The 27,046-nt window shown below is 37.9% G+C and overlaps 1 protein-coding gene across 1 annotated transcript; it reads left to right on the top strand.

The window, feature by feature from the left end:
* The first annotated feature begins 1,701 nt into the window (after window positions 1–1,701).
* LOC139742064 (uncharacterized) lies at window positions 1,702–26,563 on the top strand. Its single transcript, XM_071652625.1, has 16 exons — window positions 1,702–1,794; window positions 2,843–3,418; window positions 4,211–4,319; window positions 5,143–5,333; window positions 6,166–6,383; window positions 7,361–7,589; window positions 8,214–8,455; window positions 9,146–9,368; window positions 10,819–10,824; window positions 12,310–12,336; window positions 21,868–22,034; window positions 22,720–22,814; window positions 24,051–24,209; window positions 24,882–25,110; window positions 25,681–25,760; window positions 26,389–26,563. Exons 2-16 carry the CDS (start codon window positions 2,950–2,952, stop codon window positions 26,561–26,563), a joined length of 2,619 nt encoding a protein of 872 aa, XP_071508726.1. The 5' UTR covers window positions 1,702–1,794; window positions 2,843–2,949.
* The last annotated feature ends 483 nt before the right edge of the window (window positions 26,564–27,046 follow it).

Here is a 27,046-nt window from a genome sequence, read left to right on the forward strand (position 1 = left end):
TTAATAACATTCAACTCCGTACGATGATAGAATAAATGCCGGATGTTCGCTTTCACGTTCGAAGGTAAATAGCAATAACATTCAGCTCCGGAAGATGCTACGATAAATGTCGAATGATCCCTTTGACGTTCGGAAATGAATAACAATGATATTCAACTCCTTACGATGATTTAAAAATGTCGGATGTTTGCTTTACTTTCGAAAGTAAATAGCAATAACATTCGGCTCCGGAAGATGCTAAAATAAATGTCAGATGATTGCTCTTACGTTCGGAAGTGAATAGCAGTAATATTCTGCTCCATACGATGCTAAAATAAATGTCGGATATTTGCTATTACATTTTGAAATGAATAACAGTAACATTCAGCTGCGTTTCATGGTAAAGTAAATGTCTGATGTCTGCCTTGACGTTCAAAAATGAAAAACAGTAACATTCGGCTCCGTGCGATGCTAAATAATTGTCAGATGATTCATTTCACTTTCGGAAGTGGACAGCAATAACATTCGGCTCCGTACGAAAATGAAATAAATGTCGGATGTTTGCTTTTAAATTTGGAAATGAATAACGGTAACATTCTGCTCCGTACGATGCTAAAATAAATAACAGATTGTTGCTTTTACATTTGGAAGTGATTAACGGTATCAATCGGCTCAGTTAGATGATAAAATAAATAGCGGATATTTGCTTTCACGTTCGGAAATGAATTAGGATAACATTCAGCTCCGTAAGATGCTAAAACGAATGTCAGTTGTTTGCTTTTACATTTGAAAATGATTAACGGTAACATTCGGCTCCGTAAGGTGTTAAAGTACTAGTAAATGTTGGATAATTGCTTTAACAATCAGAAATGAATAACGGTAACTTTCGGCTCTTTACAATGCCAAAACAAATGTCGGATGTTTTTAAATGTCTGCAAATGCTCCCACTTTATCATTTCAAACGTAAGTTTTGACCACCTAAATAGGCATCAACTTTTATAATAATCTATAAGCCTATATTTGCTAAATCTTAGAACTCAGAATAACGGTAAGATGATTGAATTTTCTATTCATGTATTTTAGACATGGGTACCTGCATCACTTCAGTTATGCTCAACGTAATTTATAGTAGGATCGATTTAGTTTTTCTGATGTTTTTCTTGATTTTTTTTTTCGGGTCACCAGATTTTACTTTCGGGCCACCAAAAAATAAAAATCAATGATTTTGGTGGCCCGATCGGGCCACCAGAAATAAAAGTTAGTGTGGAGCCCTGCCTAAATCATGACTCCTCCCAAATGTAAAAAGGATCACATTTCTTGGTACAGGTAAATATGTTCCTATCACATTTTCTTATAAACATCTCGCGAAAATGTCTCTCCCCTTTCGCGAAAATATCTGTAAGCGAAGATAACAGCGTTGGGTCTATACAGTATACAGAGATGGTATACGGTCTGTGATCAAAGTCTAGCACGCTGTGAAAAGTACTGACCAATGATAGAGCGACGTTTTATCACGTGACAGTCACCATGACCAGCGGTGCAAACAGTGTATTCGCGAGAAAGACCGCGATCCTGCATTCTCCACTGCCCCTAGCTTCTGGCGTCGCGTTTCAAGAATTTCCGTACGAGGGCTTCGCTGCAGTGTGCAGTCCCATCCGTATACATGTAACACGATTTCGAGAACGCAACGCCAACGTACGCTAAGGGCGGACGCGACTGATCGATCATCTGATACGAGTGTAAATAATGATGGCAATTCAGGGCACAGAATCATCAGAAAAGGCTGCAAAATTCGTGGACATCTGAGAGTGGAGAGTGAGTACGGGTATTTGAATAGGCTAACTGAATGAGATCGCTAGATATTACTTCACATCACAGCCATGTCACTCATGACGCTCATCATGATCTAACCAGCTATTCGGGGCTTTTATCTGCCATCTGGCCGGACTCTGTATCAGTGTATGGCTGTGTAAGCATGTACTGTCGAGTTGTAGCTCCATGGTTTAGTGTAGACTAGTGTAGTGAATCCTGAATGTAATGCATGTGTCATGATGTAGCGGCCGGTATATGGCAAGCAAGACCAAGGCCCCGTTTCATAAACTTGTTAAATGATTTCACTAACACTATCAGTGACAAGTTGTGATATTTGTTACGTTTCTTAAAAGCTATTGAAATCTTTGCATCTGATTCAGTGATTGGCAGAGAGCAGATTTGTCATAGAAATATATATGGCAGTTGTCACTGGTATTGATAACAAATTAATTTTAACCTGTGTTGTGATATGCCGATGTGAAAATATAGGATGTAGGAGTCTGGTGGATACAATGTAGACTCTACAATGTACAGTAGATCTTTCAACCATCAAAAGCTATGGAACGTACTTGTAAGTAAAAACTCAAGACAGTTTATTTATTGGACAGGTAACCATGGCACAGACTCAAGTGCACAGGACTGAGGCGCACGTCTAACGTTACACACACACAAAAAAAAATGAACTAACTTGGGACGATACAACGACTTCATGCAACTGTGAATTGTTAGTTTTGAAAGATCGAGTTCAGCAAGCAATGACTGCGACCAGCCCGGCTATGACTGTACAACGGAGCATACTATGTAGAATCTAAGTTCTCTACCAGAGTTTCTAACTTTCTTTATACTAATTATTTTTTGTTTTTGTTTTTTTGTGGAGTTCTAAATACAACGTTATTGGAGTCTATCTGAGACAAAAACACTATACTGGTATTCTTACCAGTACCATGTCCACTGCACTGTGAGCTGGAAAACTGTCTAAAGCTAGCTTCACATAGCTAGACGGTTTTCCTTTGTCAGCATTTAATTTTTTTTTCTTCTGTTTCACTTTCAGATTCATAACATAGGATGCAGTCACAACAAATGAAAACCATAAGGTCTAGCTGATCAGTAAATCGACTTTGAATTTCCACTTGGAATAGAGCACTGGAGCCAAACAAGATGGACCAGAGTGAAATAGATAAAGTCATGGCAGAAGTCATCATGGAGGAAGCCGAAGATCTTTCCCTCGTGCCCTCGGACTCCGAGGTTGACGGCGTCTCTGTGTCCGCCAGTCAAGTCGGGCCATCAGATGTCATGCCGCACAGAACTAATTCCCGAGCGCAGCGGCCCAGCTCGGCACTGACCGTGGAAAATCTACGCATCCACGAGAAGAGCGTGGCGCAAGAAGAAACGTCCCTGACGAGGCTTGGCAGCGGCCACTCTTCGCAGAGACCTCAGTCCCGGGGGTCCCTCGGTCCCGTCCGGACACCGGGCAGCGGGACACCGGTCAGGCTGTGCTCGGGCAAATCGGGATTAGGGAACATGACAGATGGAACCAGCCCAAGTCCTGATGCGATAAGGGCAGGGAGTGGAAAGCGAGACCCATTGCCTCCGATTGGTACTGAGATGAACCCATCACAACAAGCTGGTAATGAAGTCTGCAGATTTCTATAGATCACATCATCTACCATTACCTGCAGTAGTAGTACTATGATACCATCTACATTGTAACCAGAATAAGTTGCCATATGAGAGATATCAGAGAATGGCTGTAAGAGAGTAAAAGCAAATTATCTGTGTCACTTTCCCTAGACCTTGATGAGGTTATCTGTCGCTAGTTATTAAGATACCAAGGTACTCTTTTACCAGCTGGGAACATAAATTACTGAAGGCACTGCAAGAAAGTAAATGTAAGTCATATTGTGTCCTCTCTCCTAGACATGGATGAGGTTTAATGGCTTCTAAGGGTACAAAGATGCTCTATCCAGAATAAATATGAGATAAAGAGTTTCAGAAAGTGCAAGAAAGCAAAGAGGAAAAATGTTTTGTGTCATTTCTCCCAGCACTGGATGAGGTTAATGGTTTCAAAGGATCCCTGGATGCTCAGAATAAACATGAGATAAAGGATTTTGGAGACTTCAAGGAAGTAAAAATGAAAAAAAAAAATGTATTGTATCATCTTTTCCAAACTATAAGCAGTTAACAGCCTCTGAGGATAGCAAGATGCTCTGACCAGAATGAGATTTTAAAAGGTGTTAGAAACTGCAAGAAAGTAAAAATAAAGAATGAAAACTATTGTGTCATCTCTTTCAGTCCTGATGTGTTTAATGGCCTCTAAGAATACCAAAATTCTCTGAACCGAGTAGATATGGCATAATGTGTTTCAGAGATTGCAAGGAAGTGATTAAAAAAACAAAATGTGTCATGCCATCTCTTTCAGACCTGGTGAGGTTATCAGTCTCCAGGGAAGACGGAGAGACAGTCCTCAGCACTGCCAGGATGTCTGCCCGCTCGGAGCGATCTGTATCGTTCCAGGAGAATGCCGAAGGGTAACCATACACATGTTTTACCATTCAAGTTCACGAACAACAGTACTTATCGTATCAGAGTAGTAACAGATTTTAACTGAATAGTAGAAGTTCCATTAAATAGTAGAGCAAGAAAGTTGTTGAACATTCAAAATTTTACTCATTTTCACCAAATCACAAACTTGAAGAGATGGTGATGTCATCCCCTCACAACCCTTCAATTTCTTGGAACACACACACACACACACACACTCACAAATATGTTATGAAACTCATGTTTTGGTCAATGATTTTAATAACAACTGCAACTCCTTCCCTCTAAAAGTCAATATTTGTAGTAACAGGAGACAGCAAGCTCAGGTGATTTGCCCTGTGAAATTGCATAATTTTACCCAAACATTGTCAATTCAAAACAACAGGATACATTGCAAATTCAAAGTTAGTGGCAGCTTTGAAGCTGGCTTGCGTAATTAGTGAGTTTTGAAATGATGATGGTATGTGATAAAGGTGTAATGTGAATGGTTTCTTCATAATTTTTATTTCATATCTTCAAAGCAACAAAAGGGTTACAATCTTGTAACCATTTCACTGACATGGACACAAAAAGTCCCATATCACTCAATGAAAAAGTGAATTCTAGAGCAGGTCTCTTTATATGCTATTATTGTCCATGATGTACTCAATACAATGCATAGTGTCCTTGGATGTGCATGTATCAAGTGGAAGTTTTTGATCAACATCTAAACAAAGTGGAGCAAAATCAAGATGTGTATACATTTCTATCATACATTTCAGACAAAAAAGGAAAATGGACTTGACAAAACCTCTTCTTTTCACTATTCAGGGGCCAGCAGCAATCGCTGAAGAGAGAAAAGAAGAGTTATCCGTCTCCAGCCGTCCGGGAGGTCCACAGGACCAAGCAGAGCAATGGGATGGAGAGAGTGACCATCTCCTGCCCGACAGAAACAGAATGGAGCTGGCTCGAGATGGTCAAGTTCCTTGGAAAGACAGAAGAGGAGCTGACCGCCATATCAGGCAAGCCTTGATGTTTTCATATCAATCGATTTATTGCCACTTGGTCTACTATCAGACGGTCTACTTCCCAGTTTGTCTAACACCACTACAGCTAAACTCATTTGGTCTACTATCAATTTTGTCTAATTCTCACTTGTTCTAAATGACCAGATGGTCTAATTGCAATTTTCTCTCCTTGGACTCTTTCCCGTTTTGTCTAATAAACTGTGGGTATTAGATGAAATGGGCATAGCCCATCTGAAAGTAGACCAACTGGTAATGAACCTAAGTGGCAATTGGTCTAAATGGTCATTAGACGAACTGGTTGTAGATGAAACGGGATTAGACCATGTGGGTGGAGACTAAATGGGTATTGGACAAAGTGGGAGTAGACCAAGTGATAGATCACTGCCAATGGGACGGTAAATTTAGCGGCCATGGTCTAAGGGTTGACAATTGTGTGGACAGACATGTGTGTAAATAAATGATAAAATCAAGTAGCAGTGACAAACTACAGGGAAAAAGGACAAGGTGTGTAGGACCCTTCTACAGGTAGTAGGATGTCAATGCAAATGCCACCCCATGATGCGTGTTTGAGAATCTTATAGCTGCTTTCTACAGTAGGACAGCCCCCACCCTGCCTGTGCTTCAAAGAGTAGGGCTACCACATTCTCTATCACAGTTTAGACATCGTACATCAGTCAAAGTTTTCACTGTGTTTTAACAACTTGTGCATGTACATTTTTGCTTCCCTATGTGTAACCAAACAAAAGCAAAAAGAAAAATCAGGAAGAAGAAAAGAACGCCAGGATGATTGACTAATCGCTTGTATCACTTTACCTGTCGATAACAGGAAAGCTCAGGCCGCAAACACCCGCAGACAGGCCCATCAAGTCGGCACTCTCCACCGGCAGCAAGGCATCATGCCCAGAAGACGTGCCGCTTCTGCAGGCCAGGGAGGGCAGCAGAGACCAGGGCGGGGCGGACAGAGAAAACGGCAACAGAAGTGAGGAGGAGGAGATGAATGAGGAAGATAACGTCCCGCCCTTGGAACTAGACTCTGATTCGGACGTAAGTAATTTCTAGTCGCCGCAGAGCTCCCAAAGAATTATGTTTGCTCCACAGGAAATGCTTGAAATCAGTTTTCATATCATCTAGAGTGCTCAACCCTAACTTTTTTCTTTGGTGACCCATATTCCGGCCACTGAAATCTGTAAATCTGAAATTTTGATGGTGCGAAAGGAAAGAGATATGTAGTGGCTCAAAATAAAAGCAAACGTAACAATCGAGCCGATTCATCAGGCCACCAAAAGATAACTTTTTTTAAAATTTAGTAGCCCTGTATTAACTTTTACTGGCCCAGGGTCATCGCTTATTTTGAGCCCTGATCTACATATCGTCGCTGGGATGATAAGACCTTGTATCTGCAATTTTGGTGAAAATGAGTTTTTTGGATTAATGGTCAAATAATGGGTTAAGTGATGTCCTGTCCAAATCCCAACTGTCTTACTCCAAAAATGAAGCCACCACGGCATGTCAAAGGAAAGACTATCCCATTCGCCACAGTGCTTTGGCCACTATGTTTTTTGGCTCTCCTGAACATTTGACATTTTGTAGATACGAGGTCTTATCGCCCCAGCGACGATATTCATCTTTCAGGGTCAATAACCTTTTATTTTCAAAGTATGAAAACCTCTTTTTTTTTATCAGCTTGCTAGCAATATCTGTTGATGATGTGACAGTGAACCTCTTTTCCCTGACATTAGAGAGGGGAGGAAATTGGTAGTCAAATGACACAGTGACACATTTCTTCTTGTGTGGGTTTTCATTGGTTTTCTGCTGGATTGATGCCTCTGAATCAAGAGGGTAGAGGGATCAAGTGTTTCCTGATGAAATTGTAATTGAATGCTGGTCTGTGACATTTGTTTACTGTTACAGAAGTGTCAGAAAATTGTTGTCATTTTCCATGTGGTAGTTTATTTGCAGTGCATTCATCACAATACCATTCAGTAACACTTTCATTTTGGACTGTCACTTTCATCAAGCAGTTTTCTGACGATGAAGGAGTCAAGAAATCAAGCTCAGACCAGGGCATTCCGAAGATAGGCCCACCAAGAATCATCAAGTACCAGCGGGAGTCTGAGCAGGTGCCCATCTCGAAGAAGTACAAGGACGCGGCCGACGTGATCGGGCAGAAACTCGACATCGACTTCAACGACTTCAACTCGGACGTTTTGAGTGAAGTCGAGGACAAGGAATTGGAAGCCAGGATCAAAGGTGAGACACCAACGGTTTCTCTGCCACCTCCATCCTTTGAGGGGTGTTTGTGTTAGACATGTTTAGTAGTCTAACCCGTTGAGGACGGGCTGATTTTGTTACAACACACATTTTCCATAGACACTTGCCCGAGTATACTCGGGACTCGTCTTCAGCAGGTTAATGGTACCTGCAATTCACGTAGTTTGTCATATGCCAAGTGTAAATTGTATCTGTAGGCATCAATATTTGGTCTTCATTTACTTGTGGACATGTCATTATTTTTTTTTTGAAAACCATTGGATTGTTTTGTGCAGTATTTCATAATTGATAAAATTTAGTCAAAATTGCCATGGTTAGCTCGGTGTGGTTGAGATAATTAGCTGCGTCAACAGTTTGAGTTTTATTTGATTGTTTACCTGCTATAACAGGCCCACTTCAAAAGGAACATTTACCTGCTTTTAACGGTTGCAAGGGTGCTCTTTCAGCTTTCCAGTGGGCTTGCTGTGACATATCAGTCTGTATTTAGCAAGAGTGAACCAGAAAGATAAATTTGTATGTTTCTGTGCCATATATTCAATTGAGTCTTGATCAAAATGTCTTTGTCAGGTCATAATTCTGTTTGAAAATCATTTGTCAATCTAGGCCGCAGTAAGATGCAAGCCGAGGACGAGTACGATTACGACTACGACTACGAACCGCAGGAAATACCCGTCGCCAAGGCCAGCCGCAGCAATCAGAGCCTGGCTGTGAGCGAGGCCAACGGAGGCGCCCTGACGCCGGGGCTCTCGACCGTCGGAGAGGTGAGCGAGGTGTGCGAGTTCTGCGGGAAGGAGCCGAAGCCGTTTCCAACGCTTGAGATGCAGAAGCTGAAAGACCCATCAGAGGTAATAATTGGCAGGCAAAACATTGTAGCAAATAAAGTCTCTGAAATCTAACAGGAATAGGGATTCGTTTAAACTGTATAGTATTGTTTGTGCTCTCTAATATCTTCATCACAAAACATGTTGGGTTCATAAGGGCAGGAAAGGATTTCCTTTATTTTTGTAGGATAAATCATTACATGAGCAAAATCAATGCCGTCTGCTCGTGCTCATATCATTGAATACACTTAAGATGACAAATCTCTTACGAAATATGAAAGAAATGGTTTCTAAGTATCTCGGAAAAAGTTTAAAGCTGAATCTTCACCTTAACCAATACTATACCATCCCTTTAAAGTCTATTGATGGTGGTTATTCATTGGACGTTATGTTAAAACTTACGTATTAAGTCATTCTGATACATATTTTGCCATCTGCATATTAGATGCATGAGACAAAGCAGAAATGTTCCATTCAAGTTTACAAAAAATGTACATAATTATGGGATTGAATAAACTAGAACTGTGGTGGTAATTACACCCTTTTCCACTGTGTTATGATGACTGCAAATCTATTTCATTTTTGTGTGCTGAAAAGTGACATCTCACTTGGATAATACACAGGATTAGAAGGTTAGAAAGAGAAGAAGGAAGAGATGTTCCTATGCCACACTGATTGATAGCGTGTGATTTTTCCCTACCGTCCGGATAATAGTTATACTGCTGCAAGGGCTATCAGGAACTAGTGGAGTACACCATGGAAAACACGCCGCTATCGCAGCACCCGTCGGACGAGATGATCGACATCGCGCCGCACGCCCCCTACGGCAGCAAGCAGGCCCGGCGGGCGGCCAAGGAGCGTGCTGCAGAGAGGATGCGAGAGCGTGAGATGGCCCGGCAGAGAGCGGCGGGCGCAAACCAGGCAAACTTCTACGCATGTAAGTTTACCTTTCCCCCTTTTACCCTTTCATTTCTTTTGTTTTGACAATTGTGCAAACGTGTGTGTGTATGTGTGTGTGTGTGTTTCATGTGGGATGAGATTTGAGATGACGTTAGCCTCAAGGGCAATCGATGGCATGTTCAGGATTTAAAGAGTAGCTGCTTTCCAACACATGATTTCTTGTTTATCTAATAATGGAGAAATTATAGATACAATTGTAGATAGATAGATCAGGTATGAAAGAAACCACAAGGTCTTGTATTTATTTGCTACTGTTAGATTTTGATCTGTGACACCCATGAATATTATATCAATGAGAATTTTAAATGAAATTCCATCACTCTTTTCTACCGACATCTCATACTCAAAGATTAACATGCAAGAGTTCATGATTAAACGAAATGACATGTGTTAATCTTTCTGTGTTATAATTCAAATTAATAAGTTAAATAAAAGTTTGATGCCTGTAAGTGAGAATGAAGGAAATAATTAAATTCATATGGACTTGGTTTAATAGAAACAGAGAGAATACAGAAGAGCTATGTAAATTGTGTGATTAGATGTGTAGTACATGTGTGTGTCCTATATATACATATCATATATATGTGTGTGTCACTAACATGGGATGTGTATATGCATAAATTATTTTTGCTGTTTCCTTTATAGCTCTTTGCTGTCACATATTTTATAGGATTTGTACCCACCATTGGAACTGTCTGCTTATTAATGCTCAGTCATCATATATGCAGTGAAGTTGGAGTGAGGGAGGCATATTATATACAAACAGCTTGTGGTCATTGTCACACCTGTAATGTCCTTATAAATAACCTGTGTTTGCTTTTGCTCAAATGCCGTAGGTACTCCCTTGATTTATTCCTAAGTTTAAAGCTTGTGCTCATTGCCATGGTAGTGGAAAATACTTGAACGGTCATTTAATGAAATTCTGCCTTGTGATATTACACCTTAACCAGACAGGCATCTTATTATTGACAAATCTACAGATTCCTTGTCCTGAAGATATTACAGTCAAGTTTGGTTAACCTAGATGTGAATGCCTTTTAGAGAGACCAGATTGATACTATAAAACCACAACCAAATTTTCTTGTGAGATAGAACCTGTAGTTAGTTGTTTTTAATTTTCCAAAATCAAATTGCAGGAAGATTGATGACACCGGCAACGTTTTATTCCACTGGCCTGCAGAAAAATTTGAATACTTATTAGATATATTGTGCTTGATGATATGATCTTTCTATCTCATCTCATCTCTTCAAATGTTTGTGCACAAATGCAATCAACTACCTTTGGTCATTGCTAACAACAAACAACAACAAAAAATGCTTCTTCAACCATCTGCCATCGCTTGCAACGTGATGCGTGGCTGCCATGTTGTGACTGCCACGACTTTGTTACGCCACCAACCGGATGGTTTGCTTTCCCCGAAATGTAGTGCAAGGTAGGTTTGGCGCCGGCAGAAAACAGTGACAAGTTGTGGGTTTTTAATTTTGTTTGCTCCCTCTTTTTCTTTCTGTTTGTTTGTCTGTCTGTCTGTCTGTCTCTCTCTCTCTTTTCTTACTTCACAGGTAATATAGAAAGTAGAAGGCAAAATCAGTATGAGTTTTTGGGGGGTTTTTTCCCTGCATTGCGCATAAATCCAATCCATTGCTTTTGTAAGGATTTGATATACCATATATATTAAGTGTATGGGAATGACCCTTTCTGGACAGTAACAGATAAAGAATGAAATGGTGGAATGCACGAAAGTTGTGGCAGATACTACAACTGCCTGCAACATAAATGGATAATTCAAATCCAAACAAAATAGCCAGTGTCAAGAGCAGTTTATACAAAGTCCTCACTTTCATCAACACTTGAGTGTGTAAATGGAGGAACAAACCTCGCCATCAAATAAACACAATATTTGACATAAAACTGCAAAACTGAACTTACAGACATGAATAAAAATAGAAATTGGATTTTACTTTCCAATTGACCTGTAACAAATGTTCACAATGCAAGGTCATGCAAAATGTACAATTTGCAGCAGTAGCTGTAAATGTCTTGAAAACTTTGTTTTTTTAATGATTTAAGGGTTTGTTGCTTAGTCCCAAAATTGTGCAAATGCAGTGAGGAAATTAAAGGGGAAAGAAAAGAAGCTCATTTGTGATGATTATGCCTTCTAGTTTCTTGGTTTCTAAGCTGTGCACTGTATTTACTGATGACTAGTGCTGTCAGGTTAAGTGAGTATTATTTGATTTATGTGTGTAACAAACTCAATGCAGCCATTGAGGTGATGTGAAGAGAGACATTGTTTTAGAAATATGATATTTTGACTTTTACCTCAATTGATATTAATGCTGTCTATAAAGTATGTGAAATCATGAAAAATATGTTACATTTTTTTACCATGCCCTCAGTCAAACAGATCCTATTCACTTAACAAATTCATTTGGAAAAGTCGTTGTGGCTCAGTGTTAAAGACCATGGGCTATCTATCACAAGATCCTGGTTCAAGTCCCAAGGCAGCATCAATGCCTGTAGGCATGGGACTTTATTGTCATTACCTAGCCCCTCTAAGGGGGCTTAAAGCCACCAGTCCTGTGATTGCCTGTTTACAAGCATTCATTGCTTTCTTAGGGGCCATGAAAAAGGAAAAGGGAGAAAAAAACAACAACTACAATTCAAATCAGTCAATTAAAGCTCACTTAACTATTTCTGCACTAGTCCTCAGTGAATACAGTGATAGTAGTGGTGACAGAATGTGGTTATGGGAAACTGGACTTTCTTCCCTCATTGAATACTAAATTTGAAAATATTCTCTTTTGTCTCACATTGAATTTTTAATGTATTGTTCTTTCTCCTATATTTCTGTCTCCTTATCCACCCCATCCTCCCCTCTTTCCCTTTCCGTTTTATATTCTAAATTTCCCGATATACCCAGCTCACCGGATTGAGTTTATGGACGGAGGTCAGATAATAAATTACACTGTTGTATATTTCTCAAGTTTGGTCAGCACAGCATCACACAACATCACTTGCAAATTAAAAAGATGTCTGATTTTGTCTGCATAAGTCGTAGCATTCCATACACTTGCAACGTCATCACATGCACAGTATGATAAAAACATTCTAATGATTAGCTCTTTACATGAATATGTCTTCTTTTATTTTCTATCTATTATTATTATTTTTTTTTTATAATGGGGGCAAGATAAAATGTAAAATATCATGAAAGTTGTGATTTTGTAAAGGGCCAATAGGATACTGTGGGGGGGGGGGGGAGGGGGGGATGAGAAACTGATTTTTTTCTTTTCTTTTTTTGTTGCAAATGTCTGTCCGTGTGCTGTACAGCAGCTGATATGAGTAATAGCAGTGATATTTTTTTTTCTTTAAACCACAAATATGCAATCTTCTCTTTTGCACAGACTACAAAAAGGGACATTTAAACAAAAAGAAAAAAAAGCAGCCTAAAAGCCAAAAACTGAAAAAAAAATGGTTTCAGTGACCATTTCAAATTGGCTTAACCTGCAACTTTCATGAGTATCCTGCTTTAATCTCATGCATTAACTACATATAACCTTTGACCCCTGCCCCCAGACTGACCCCCACCTCCATCTCACCATACTTAACCTCCTGTTAACATTCTTAATAGCAATGCCATCTGTAAGTAAGTGTATGAATCAAGATTATTGCAGCTGCTACCACCTGTTGAACAAATTAGGAAAAGTGTTTGAATTATAACCAGCAGCACAGATACAACATCTACAGCAAAATAAAGCAAATTGCTAATAATTTGTAGCCATCTGATTCTCATATTTTTCAATTTGGCATCCTATGGGGAACTTTATATAGTTGATGCGATCATTTGCCTTTATCACAGAAATTCTTGATTTCTGTATATACCAACAAAAAAAGGAAAAAAAGAAATAAGACACCCCCCAAAAAAAACAACAACAAACAAACAAACAAACAAACAAAAAAACACTTCACTTGCCTTGGATATTGTTCATTTGACTTCACAGTAGAGGATCGAGAAGTACCAACGGTAAGAATGTAGGACCCATAATGCAACTTCGAAGGGTAGTCAGTGTTTGATTTTGAGAAATGTAGGCTTTATGAGAACAGTATAAAAGAGTAAGAGCATAATGCAAGCACCATCACAATCGCATGGCCAATAGAGCATCGTTACCATGCCCATCTAGGATGTCATCTTAGATACACCTCCAGTATTCAGATGGCTACAACCTTCTCGTGTTTCATTTTACTCATAAATATCATAAGGAGTGCTTGCATGAAAATAGCAAGCCCTTTTGATGCTGTCCTCTTCATATTTTCTTGTTGTAAAAGCAAATAAGGATATCAGTTTCTTTATTTCTTCTGAATTAGATTAATCCCTGCAACAGCAATCCGCAGCAAGATGTTCAATGCAGCTATCATAGTGTTCATATGAAATTAGAAGATATATGCACCTGAAGTGATAATAGAATGTCTCTGTGGTATCTTTTTCTATCATATTCTATTCATCTTCTATCATATCAAGTCAATGCTTCCATATTGTCTGCTACACATGAAGCAATGTATGCCTTCATAATTTTTGATGTGTTTTAGGATTGCTGTTTCTTCAGAACTTACCTACATATGTATCATATTAATTAATATTCTCACATTTTCATATAATAATATATTCACATGTTTTCACCTTTTTATGTTCCCTGTCTATTCATGTGTACCTAATTTGTGCATTGTTACCCAATGTGCTATTTATGTTAAAAGACTTGCTATAGAATTTATTATAATTTATGTGTTCATTTCATAATTTTGTTGAATGTTGTATTACTGCTTTGTGTAAAAAAAAAAATAGTGAGGAAATTCTAATATTGTTTGTTTGTTTGTTTGTTTGTTTGCTGGTCTCGAGTTAACTAACTGAGCTAATAGATCTGATGGAACTCCTGTGTGTGAATGTATATAATTATACACACACACACACATATGCATTTATTGTTATGCTTGTCACTACTGAAAAATACTCAAGTTTTTATTTCAAACTTACAATTGTCAAAATGAAATTTGTCCTTTTTAAAATCTCTTCAGAAGTGCAATACTGAAAATGTGATATTTCAGTAATTGTGTGTTTTTGAAAAGCTGTGGTTGACAAAAATCTTTGTCGCTTTTCCTTTCTGATACGCTTTCTGTAATTTAGCTATGTACATATGTTTCTTTTGATCATCACAAGTGTCTGTAGTATCAAAGAAAAAGCATTGATTTTTTTTTATTTTATAAGCTGAAGTTACTATCAATTCTGTCACATAAAACTATCATGGGCAATGTCTTCCCTCCATTTTTAAATCATTTTTGTTGATGCTCTTTTAGTTTGTTTGTATCTCTAAAAATTTTCTGTCAAATTTTCATAAATTGCTTATTATAAGCCAATTTATTGCTGAAGTTTTCTGATTTAGTCAGATTCAAAGTGTTGCTTTTTTATCCTTGTCATTGATTCTTTGTGATTTTGTATTGCATGTAGGATTTCAAGGCTTTGGTATTAATTTTGGTCTTCAGATTTTTTAGTGGATACATGTATTCTTTAAATTAGCTTTATTTTTTCTTGTAGTTTCTGAGAGCTTATGATTCTATTTCTAACTTTCAATACTGGCTTGTTTCTCCTAATTGTACTTATTGGTGTAAACTTTTTTTTTCTTCACTTTTAGATATCATGAGATTCTTTACTCTTCCTTCTGTTTTATATTTCCTTTGCATTTTGGGATTTGGGGCATTTTTTGTATTTTTTTTTTGTGTGTGTGTAGATGGGAATTCTTTGTAGGACTCATGAAGTGACAATATTTGTCTCCAAACTGTTGGAAGGCTGGGGATACAATTATCTTTCATATAAGCATTAATTTGACTCTTAATTTGTATTATCTGATGACTTATGATGTCTTATTTCTCGTAGTTGTGCTTGTTGGTGTACACTCATTGTTATATTTTTTTTTTGCTTTAGTCTATCTTTTTCTTATTTTGGGGTACTTCTTGGTTTTCTTAAAAATGATGACCAGTAGTAATGTCAATGTATCTGCATTACTTTTCGGTCAGCCTAACCAATTGGATTCTTCCTGACCATTTTGCTGCTTCCCTTTGGACCTAAGTCTTGTTACATTTTTTTTTGGTTATATTTATATGATTATATGCATGTAATTACACTTGTGTAGATACACATATCTTACACATTACATTTGATTATAATGTTTGCTTTTGTTGAAGCTAGATGATCTTGAAAAATTGGCTCAGATTGAAATTGAATTAATTTTTTGTTGTTTGTTAAAATCTACCAAATACAGTGCATGCAGAATGTAGAATTCTAAAATCCCAGATTTATTCGCTTGTAGATATATTCTACATAGAAGTTTTGGAAGTGTCGGTATCAGACAAAGCAAGTGAAAACAAGCAGTCTTGTTTCTGTGGCTCAAAATTCAAACATTCTCTAGTACATAATCATATCTAATGAGAACTCATTTTGTTTTTGTATTCTTTTTTAGTAATTTGCCCAGGTAGTTTCTCATTTCTTGACAGTGTAGTCATGATTTTGTCCCCTCAAAAGTTTCCTAAACTTTGTTCTAATTGTAGCAGACAAATTACTTCTGTATTGAAGGTTTTCTGCTGTAATAAGAAGCCACTTCAAGATTCTGCAGGGCATTTTAAGGGTTTATACAGAGTATTCTATAACAGATTATAGCACAATATTTTAATTATGATCTATTTTACTATCAAAGCACTCCTGATTTCATTTTGTCTCTTTGAGAATGTAGATTGTTTTAGTACACAACGTAAAGTGATTATATTTATTGAGAATCTTTCTCATTTCACATAAAATATATCTGCTTCAGAGTAAATCTGGTCAAGTTGGCCACATCTATGATTACTTCTGTTGAGACAAAATTGCATGAAAATGTTGACAATATTTTGCATTAACAGCAAATCATCTCACTTATGTTGTGAAATTTTAGCAAGTCCTCCTACGATATTGTTTTTGTTATTCATATTTGGCACAAAGTGCATGTAGTTTTTTTTCAGAAATCAATTTACTTTTTTTTTTTTTTCTTTTGCTTTCTGTGATTTTGATGAATTGTTTTAGAATTTAATTACAATTTAAGTTTGTGGATTTGGTTCACATTGTTGACCTATAAAACTGAACTCTGTTCATGTGACGTCATAATATCAGATGATGGCCAGCTCAACGTCAAAGGGATGGAGGCATATCGTAAGTTTGCTTCTATTGCAGGCCGATGACTTCAGTTTGTTTATGTGTTCGATACATAACTGTGATTTAGGGTAATCTTGTTTCATAGGTGATGTAAAATTGGGTACTGTTGGGATTGTGTAACTGGGATGGGTTTTCTACTTTAATAAGAAGCCACCTCAGGATTCTGCAGGACATTTTAAGGGTTTCTATGGAGAATTCTGTAACAGATTATAGTATACAAATGGTGAATGGTCACGAGTGCAATGGTACAAGATTTCGCACGAGGTGAAAGATAGAGGCGCTCTATTCAACGAGGCGAAGTTGAATAGTGCGCCTCATCTTTCACCGAGTGCAAAATCTTGTTCCATTGCACGAGTAAAGACCATACACTATTTGTTTTATACAACGTCCAAGTAGATCTTTATTTGGTTGGAGGATTGTTGGGTAGGTCTAAGTAGGCCTAGAAGTCTATATATGTATGAAAGATATAGCCATACTTACATGTGGATCCACTGCGATTCTCTTTCTGGCTTGTGCAATCAGTGTAGATACAGGTCACAGCTATCGCTCATACACGTACACTAGCGCTACGTAGGCCTACATACGCGCATGCATGTACCGCACACGTACACTACGCTAGCTGCATGCGAGTGCGCGATCCTCAATATGCAACACACACAGTATACATGCAGTACCGTACAATTTCTCGAACCGTGGAATAGAACGAAAAAATCGAACCAAGTTGCACGCAAAAATAGAACCAAAATTGCACGGCTCGTTGAATGGAGTACTTATTGAATATCACGTCACCAACAATCCTCCAATCAAATTACAAGGATCTACTTGGACGTTGTATAACATATTTTAATTATGATCTATTTTACGATAAGAGCTCTCCTGATTTCATTTTCTCTCCTTGAGAATGTAGATTGTTTTAGTCATATTTTTCTCCTAACGTGTTGAGAATCTTTCTCATTTCACATAAAATATATCTGCTTCAGAGAAAGTCTGTTTAAGTTGGCCACATCTATTTCTGTTGAGACAAAACTGCATGAAAATGTTGACAAATTTGCATTAACACCAAATCATCTCACATATGTCACACAATTTTAGCAAGTCTTCCTACAACATTGTTTCTGTTATTGGCACAAAGTGCATGTAGTTTTTTTTTTTCAGAAATCAATTTACTTTTTTTTTTCTTTTGCTTTCCGTGATTTTGATGAAGTGTTTTAAAATTCAATTAAAATTCACATTTGTGGATTTGGTTCACATTGTTGAACCTATAAAACTGAACTCTGTTCATGTGACGTCATAATATCAGATGATGGCCAGCTCAACGTCAAAGGGATGGAGGCATATCGTAAGTTTGCTTCTATTGCAGGCCGATGACTTCAGTTTGTTTATGCGTTGGATACATAACTGTGATTTAGGGTAGTCTTGTTTCATAGGTGATATAAAATTTGGGTACTGTTGGGATGGTGTAACTGGGATGGGTTTTCTACTTTAATAAGAAGCCACCTCAGGATTCTGCAGGAAATTTTAAGGGTTTCTATGGAGAATTCTGTAACAGATTATAGCATTATGATCTATTTTACAAGGAGCTCTCCTGATTTCATTTTGTCTCTGAGAATGTAGATTGTTTTTAGTGATACTGATAGTTTTCTCTCAATGTAAAAGTAGTATTTATTGAGAATCTTTTTCATCTCTCAATGTAAAAGTAGTATTTATTGAGAATCTTTTTCATCTCACATAAAATATATCTACTTCAAAGTAAGTTGGCCACATCTATGATTATTTCTGTTGAGACAAAACTGCATGAAAATGTTGACAATTTTGCATCAACACCAACACCAACACTTATGTTGTGAAAGTTTTAATAGTAAGTCTTCGTACAAGATTCTTTTTGTTATTGGCACAAAGTGCATGTAGTTTCTTTCAGAAATCAATTTACTTTTTTTTTTCTTCTGCTTTCCATGATTTTGATGAAGTGTTTTAAGATTCAATTAAAATTCACATTTGTGGATTTGGTTCACATTGTTGACCCTATAAAACTGAACTCTGTTCATGTGACGTCATAATATCAGATGATGGCCAGCTCAACGTCAAAGGGATGGAGGCATATCGTAAGTTTGCTTCTATTGCAGGCCGATGACTTCAGTTTGTTTATATGCGTTGGATACATAACAGTGATTTAGGGTAATCTTGTTTCATAGGTGATGTAAAATTTGGGTACCGTTGGGATGGTGTAACTGGGATGGGTTTTCCACTTTAATAAGAAGCCACATCAGGATTCTGCAGGACATTTTAAGGGTTTCTATGGAGAATTCTGTAACAGATTATAGCATTATGATCTATTTTACAAGGAACTCTCCTGATTTCATTTTGTCTCTTTGAGAATGTAGATTGTTTTAGTGATATTTTTCTCCTAATGTGTTGAGAATCTTTCTCATTTCACATGAAATATATCTGCTTCAGAGTAAATCTGTTTAAGTTGGCCACATCTATTTCTGTTGAGACAAAACTGCATGAAAATGTTGACAATTTTGCATTAATACCAAATCAACTCACGTTTTATGATTAGCAAGTCTTCCTTTATTGGCACAAAGTGCATGTAGTTTCTTTCAGAAATCAATTTAGAATTTTTTCCCTTTTGCTTCCCATGATTTTGATGAAGTGTTTTAAAATTCAATTAAAATTCAAGTTTGTGGATTTGGTTCACATTGTTGACCTATAAAACTAAACTCTGTTCATGTGACGTCATGATATCAGATGATGGCCAGCTCACCGTCAAAGGGATGGAGGCATATCGTAAGTTTGCTTCTATTGCAGGCCGATGACTTCAGTTTGTTTATATGTTCAATACATAACAGTGATTTAGGGTATTCTTGTTATACAAGTGATGTGAAATTTGGGTACCGTGGGGATGGTGTAACTGGGATGGTGTAACTGGTATGTTGGTCATTTTATGGGGAAAGGGTTTTGTGTATGTTTTCTACATTCTGTGGTTTTGTAAAGTAAGTTTGAAATTTATCAAAGTTATCACTTACGCAGCTGGTTGGTCCATGGTTTGGAAGTTATTAAACATGCAAGGGTACTCTTAGAGAGGAGGTTGTAAGGTTTCTGTGAGGGGATTTTAAGGTGATTTTTATTGGTTTTACAAGGACTCTGGTATTAGGGGATATGGTTTGGTAAATTTTTGTGGCCACTCACATGTTCAAGTTGAGATTAATTCTCTGTCTGTATGTCTGTCTCTGTCTGTCTCTCTGTTTATCTATCTATCTGTCTATCTATCTATCTATATCTATCTATCTATATCTATCTATCTATTTATTTATCTATCTATCTATCTATCTATCTATCTATCTGTCTGTCTATCTATCTCTATCTATCCATCTATCTATCTATATATATATCTATCTATCCATCTATCTATCTATCTATCTATCTATCTATCTATCTATCTGTCTGTCTATCTATCTCTATCTATCCATCTATCTATCTATCTATATATCTATCTATCCATCTATCTATCTATCTATCTATCTATCTATCTATCTATCTATCTATCTATATATCTATCTATCTATCTATATATCTATCTATCTATCTATCTATATATCTATGTATGTATCTCTCTATCTATCTGTCTATCTATCTATCTATCTATCTATTTATCTATCTATATATCTATCTATTTATCTACATAAGTATGTTGTCTTTCCCTTCTCCTTTGGCAATTTTCTTGTAAATGCTATGGTACAACTTAGTACATTATATAATTGATGGCTGGTATTGGATGGGAACATACAGAATGAATGATCCAAAGGGTTTGAAATGATATATATTTAGGGACTTATAAACTCCCCGAAATAGCACTTCAAACCCAAAGGTGAGAACATTTTGTTATATTCCTGACAACAGAAGACCGTCACCTGCCACACGATATGGGTTAGTCAAAACGCTCTGCGGGAAATGTGAACCTTTGACTTGATTTTGTTGTGGTAGCCACTCTTCCAGCATTATCAACAACCTCACAGCCACCGTGATAGCTAGAAACGCTCAAGTGTACAAAGCTTCAATGTCTTAGTGTATCATGCGTATTTTTACAGTGTGCAAACAAATTGGGTTGCTTCATGCTGCTTCTTTCTGTTGCTATTTGTTATACCTGAAAATGCTCTCCCCTATGGGAAATCATTCCCAAGAATGCTTGCCCTTTGCTAAGAAGGTCGGCTGTCGCGTGATCATGTTTATCAAATGGCTGACTAAGTATTTGACTAACCCATCTGATATAGTTAACGGCTACTTTGATCTCTTTGGTATGCAAAGAAATGTAAAGTAGCAAAGGAGACCAACAAAACAAACAACAGCTTGTGGAATATCTGGGTAGAAAACAAGGAAGCAAGCAAGCAAACAAACAAACTAATATTTGCTTAACACTACTAGTTAACTAGTGTGCAGTCTCGACATACGTGTGTTCGCTAACTGGTAATGTAGATAGTGACATGTGTCCAGAAAGAAATGTACTTCAGAGAGAACGTGTAAGCAGTGTGAACTGGTTCTCAAAGCAAGGGCTCACTTTCTCTTTTGTCCGAGAAGTCCCATGTTGAACAGCCTGTCACAAAGCATTGAGTCAACAATCTTTTTTCTAAGACAGCAAATCCATCACGACGTTTCTATTTTGACTATTCGTTTATTTGCTATTTTGGTTTTGCAACATGTCAAAAAAAAAAAAAGAGTTTGAATGTAAAATGCAGGTTGTCATTAGAGCATGCGAATAAAGGCAAAATGTTTGAATACATTACATTAAAGTAAAAAAGAACCAAAACAAGGCGTGTAATCATTCAAATTTCAAATCTTGCCGGTTTCAAGCAACAGAACAATTGTGTTAAATTGAACCCACACAAAGATGTTAAAATTGTACAAAAGAATTTTGGCCTTGATCCATGTTTTGGCATTTTTATGTGGAGCACAGTGCAGTCAGCAAAAAGCATTTGAAGTGCAATCAAGTAATTCAAATGAAAATGAAAGTGATGGCAAAATGGTGGAGGAGAACCGTAATGCCACAAGATCTTAAGTAGAAACAACATTTCAGTTGACAGTGCCCTGGAAATTTCCAGGGTGAGTGCTTTGCTTTGAGAACTATGCATACACTCTTGCAAGCTCATGCTTCTAACACACGACACATTTGTTAAAAGGACTCTGCCCTGCATGTAATATTGGCTGGCGAAGCTAACCTCTTCTGCTTGCCCGATTTCCACACAACAGTCGCCAGGCAGATGAAGACCATCAACTACTCCCTGGCCTCGCAGAAGTGTCTGGACGAGGGCTGGACGGTGCGGCCGCCCTCCCCCGAAGAGGAAGACGGCAACAACAAGCTGGTCTTTGTTCCTGAGCCCACCACACCTCAACTCCCCATTGTGTTCAAGTCTAAGGTAGAAATAATTCCAAAGTGATGTGCCATGCAACAATCCCATTGGTCCCTTCTCTTCTCTCCTCCTGATCTGCGGGGTCGACCTCCCTCGCCCTCCCATCTGCAGGCCCTCCCACCCCCAGCACACACGCAATAGTAATGTGTACTTCCACACATGCATTTTATTTTTATTTTTTATTCAAATTCCATTCAATGATATAGAAATTGCAGTCACAAAGAAACAAAAAGACAAATTAAAGGGAGACAAGAACAGCTAGTATTCCACTCATGCTGCTTGATCACACCAAATGCTTGAATGCAACATGTAAGCATACATTACACTGAATACAAAGAACAACAAAGTGTGCAAACATCAGAATATATAACAGAGCTACACACATGCATACACACCTATATTACTATCATTATATTACTTTTTTTTTTGTACACAGACAAAGAGAGAGGGAGAGAGTGGGACCTTCAAAACTCCTTATCATATGGTATCATATTCTTTGTGGAGACATTGATCCTTGGTCTTGGATATTGATCATTTGTTGTAATATAATCATAAATCTTATTTCTACCAGCTGTTTCTGCAACAAGCAGGTCTATTTCTAATGCAAGTCTCTATTCATTTCCAGTTTCTTCATTCTGTTAATGTTTTTTTTTTTTTTTTTGTTCTACTTATTATTTTTTGTTCTTCTCAGAAGAGGCAAGGCAAAGAGACCCCCATTGTCATGAAACGCTACCGGAGTGGCCAGCTCTTTCTGATTCAGTTTGAGGACGGCACCGGAGCCGTTTAGTATCCTCTATTAAACTCCACTAAGGATTTTTTTGCCAGCATTGGTTTGTTTGTCTGTCTGTCTGTTTGCAAAATAACTAAAAAAGTTGTGAACGGATTTGGATGAAATTTACAAAAAAAAGTTGGTAATGACACAAGAAACAGGTGATTAAATTGTGTTAGTGATCTTAATAATAACTGTCTGGATCCAGGATATTTCAAAAAATCTTTTTTAAAGGATTATCATTGGCAAAGAGGGCCAACAAAGAAGTGAGTTCAAGTTGCGCATGTTTGAGGTGTGGGTATATGCTCACAGATAGGCACACACTCAAGGCGCAGGGCAGCGTGCACTAAGCTGCTTATGCGGTAGACTGCACTCTGAGACACAACAGAAAGGCTTTTCTTTCATTGGGAAATACATGTAAGGGCAATTTTCAGTATCGGTGAGAATGAGCTGCTTAAGTTTTCATTTTGTTTTGTGCATCTCTAAGTTGGGCAGTTTGCATCCTAAGTTTGCTATTTTCATTCTCAATTTCTGTTGAAAGTCTTCACCACCATGAGTTAAAAGTGTTATGTCATGATCACTTACAGCCATCCAATACTGCTGCCGAGCTGTGCTTGAGTTTGAGTAAGAACCTGGAAATATGGCATACTGGGGTATTTGAGCTATGGAGAAAATTTGTTTAGCTTTTGGAAACATTTCACTTAGACACAGAGCGAGATTGCTATTTCATAATCCAAAAAATGTGACATAAGATACAGGGTTGTAAGTGCATTGTGAGTGATGTTTGTTTCATGTTGCCATAAGAATTATGACATGAAGTTTTGTGTGGTAGGTTCGTGTGTGGTAGATAGTGATTTCATATATTGTCAAAAGATATATCATGTGTTAAATTCGTTGCTGCCAAATAGTTTGATTGTGTTTGATATCTGCCATGTTTTTCTTCAGCAAAAGTAACACACTATGTTTTTTGAAGGAAAGAGTTTTTTTTTTTTTTTTTTTTTTTTTTTTAAAGTTGCTATAGTACTGTATGTGCACACTGCATTTTTTAACCAAAATAGAATTTTTGCACTGAAAATATGGTTGCTACCGGTACTGTACATCAGAATGTGTTTTGATATGCAGAGGTTGACAACCCTGTGCGCTGTGTGAACTCTTCGGGGAAACATTACTTCCACAGCACTCTAAGAAAAGGTGTATAATACTCTATAGTATGCGTATCGTTAAGCAACCCTTGACCTTAGTCATCCTGTCAGTTATCCGTCCGGAGCCCTGGCCATCCTGATCACAGCCGTTGAGAAGAATCAGTTCGCGTACTACGTCCAGTCGGACGGCAAGCCAGAGGAGGTCAAGCTACTGGCCGTCTTTGAGCCCAACGGAAACGGCACCTGTTACCATAGCAACGGAAATATCAGGTAAGTGACCTCTTGTTTGAATGTTGCTATTTGACCATTATTTTTGTATCTTTGTATATATCTAAGGACCAAAGCTGTCAATACCGTGTGTGCACTGTACAGGGAGTTTTTGCTTTATGGACGTGTCATGTCTTAGTGGATTGTGCGTTTTAAATTATTAAATTGGCAACTCAGAAGTTTACTGTGTACCTTATATTAGACCAGGGAGGTGGGAAGAGACACCTCCCTGATTGGACAGAAGTTAGATGAAACAATTTAATTCAATAAATCTGCACGTAATCAGAAAGAAAATTTAAAAAAAGAAAATCCATTTTAGCCAGAAACATTAACTTTGATTTAATTGACTGTAAAAGATCTTTTATAAAATCTGTGATATTAATTAGGCTTTTCACAATTTTCAAACCAAAACAAACATTGGCTGAAGTGAAAGCAAACTTTATATTCCATCTCATGAAATACTAAGAATGAACAGAAGTGGGGAAAAAATATACGAAGATGCAGCACCAAACCTCAGGAATGTTGTTTCTTGAATTTGATATCTTAAAATAAAATGCACTCTTCTGATTCCCTCATATTTTTGTTTTGCTTGTGGATGTATTTGCGTGCGTGCTCCATTTTCTGAACACAGTCGTATTCTGTATCATGTTCTTTGCTTATTGCCACCACCCCCAGGCTGAACCTGAACCAGTTTGGGGGCACCTTCGCCGACCAGTCGGGCACCCTGAAGAAGCGCTGGTCGTGGAAGGATGAGGAGAACCTGTCCAAGACCCCGCCCTTCCAACCCATCTGCTTCTCCATCAACCCGCAGCTCAGCGTCCGCTGCATGACCCAGGACCAGATTTTCGTCAGCTTCAACTGCGACCTGCAGACCTGCCGCTTCAACGTCGGCTCCAAGTTAAAGGTGGGGCCCTGGCAATAAGAAAACTTTGTAAACAAAAATCAAACAAACCAAAAAAAATCTAGAAACTTATGACGTGGAACAGGAAAATATGTGAGATTCTTGCATTGTTTACGTAGTATGTTGGGGAGGGGGTTTATAAACAAAAGCGGGGTCTTGCAACAAAAAAAAAATAAAACTTTCTCCCAAAAGACGATCCTAGAGTCTTGTGATTTAGAGGAGGAAAATGTCTTAGATTCTTACAACAGTGAGCTTGTGGTATGTATGGCTGTCTTATTTTATCAACATTAGTATATATGAGAAGTATTTGTTGAGGGTATGCATCATTTGAAATGTATTTTAGTTCATGTAGCTTATGTCTGTTGAGCTAGTGGCAGGTATTTTAATTTTTATGTGTCCACACTTTGAAAATTCCATAGCTAATTTCAGATTCATTAACTTCATCAGACGTGGGAGTTAAGAAAATCACAGATATTTATGCCCATCTACATGGGATGAATGTCTTTTTTTCATTGATGTTTTGGTCATCGTTCATCATCCTTGTATCTCATCTCTGCCAATCATTTTTCTCAGCTGGTGGCACCAGACCACGTCCCACCCAAAGAGATTGACAGGGATATGCTCTACATCTCGGAGATCAAGACTTATGTCCAGTAAGTATAGAAAAATCAGAGCTCTAAAAGTTTAAGCTCTTAAGGAAAAGACCTGTCATGCGGTGTCATATTGCAACATTTTAAAGACTGAGAGATGAAAGTTGACCTTATAGGGTCAGAGAGATAAGAAGTTTCCTACCATTTTCGTTGAATGATTGAGAAACCCCAATCTCAGTATTCAAGGGATATAAATGCACTCAAGAGATCTAGGGCTTGTGTAAAACCTTTTACTTGAGAAAACTCTGAGTATGTGTACTTCGTAACAGTCTTTTCCGAGTTAAAATCAGTGGTAGAATCATACTAAACCCGAGTTTTAAGTCCTTACCAGAATTTTTGTCAGGTAAAAAGTTAGATTTGATATACAACAAGCCCCTGGACTTGAAAATATCTACTTTTCTCTTGGTGCTATTGTATGATTATGAACATGGCTAGCCAAAGCTTGTACATTGCGTGTGAAATTACGCTGCAGACATCTACATTACAGAGAGAAATGGCATATTCCTTTACTTCAGAGTGCAATGTCCAGGGCACCTTTTAAACAGAATTTGTTTGACAGTAACAGTATGTGTAACAATGTGTGTCAGTGTGAACGCCTCCACGTTCTTTATCTCGCCCTCTTTTCAACCAGAATGGTACTTGATCACATCTTCAACAAGAAGAACTTCTCCAAGTCGCCCAAGCTGGACAACCTGCGGCCCTCGCTCCCCCTCCAGAACAGGGTGAGGAGGAACGAGCGCCTCAAACAGAAGATCGTCGAGCGCAAGGCTGCCAAGAAGACCGGCGCCGTGGTCACCGTCAATTAAACACCCCCACCACTCTTCTGAAATATGGACAGCACAAGCGCCGTATCTCATTATTTTGCTATCATGATAATTACAGGTGTGAATCGGTACCCTCAGCAAGATGCCTCTACCTATAAAGGGGTCTCCACTCAACACGCTTGGTCTGTTCACACTGACTAAATCACATGCGCTCATCTTCAGTTACCAAATTTTATCTGTCAGCCTACGTTGATAGATTACACTGACCACATCAGCCAAAGATGAAAGTTTGCGACCAAAGTGATCATGCCAACAATATTTTTGTGATGTTGTACACTTATTTTAAAAAAAAAGGGTATTTCATCTTTTTTATGTTTGAAAAAAATATAACCTAAAAAAAATTGTCAAAAGTCTGGAAACAAGTTACAGGAGAGAGCAAAGAAGTGGAACATCCTGTCCTTTCATTTATGTGCTTTGCAACATATCATTTTGATACAATGGCAGTGTTGTAGGGCTAATGAGCAA

The sequence above is a fragment of the Diadema antillarum genome, unplaced genomic scaffold (assembly GCF_040938485.1).
Source record: "Diadema antillarum isolate AM-2024a unplaced genomic scaffold, OU_Dant_1.0 seq00000978_RagTag, whole genome shotgun sequence".
Taxonomy (NCBI): domain Eukaryota; kingdom Metazoa; phylum Echinodermata; class Echinoidea; order Diadematoida; family Diadematidae; genus Diadema; species Diadema antillarum.

Bases quoted from the DNA above. Each gene is read 5' to 3' on its own strand.
- LOC139742064 (XM_071652625.1), top strand. From the start codon at position 2,950: ATGGACCAGAGTGAAATAGATAAAGTCATGGCAGAAGTCATCATGGAG. The intron at 6,384-7,360 runs GTAAGTAATTTC...TTCATCAAGCAG, and splicing joins AACTAGACTCTGATTCGGAC to TTTTCTGACGATGAAGGAGT. The intron at 22,815-24,050 runs GTATCCTCTATT...TCATCCTGTCAG, and splicing joins GACGGCACCGGAGCCGTTTA to TTATCCGTCCGGAGCCCTGG.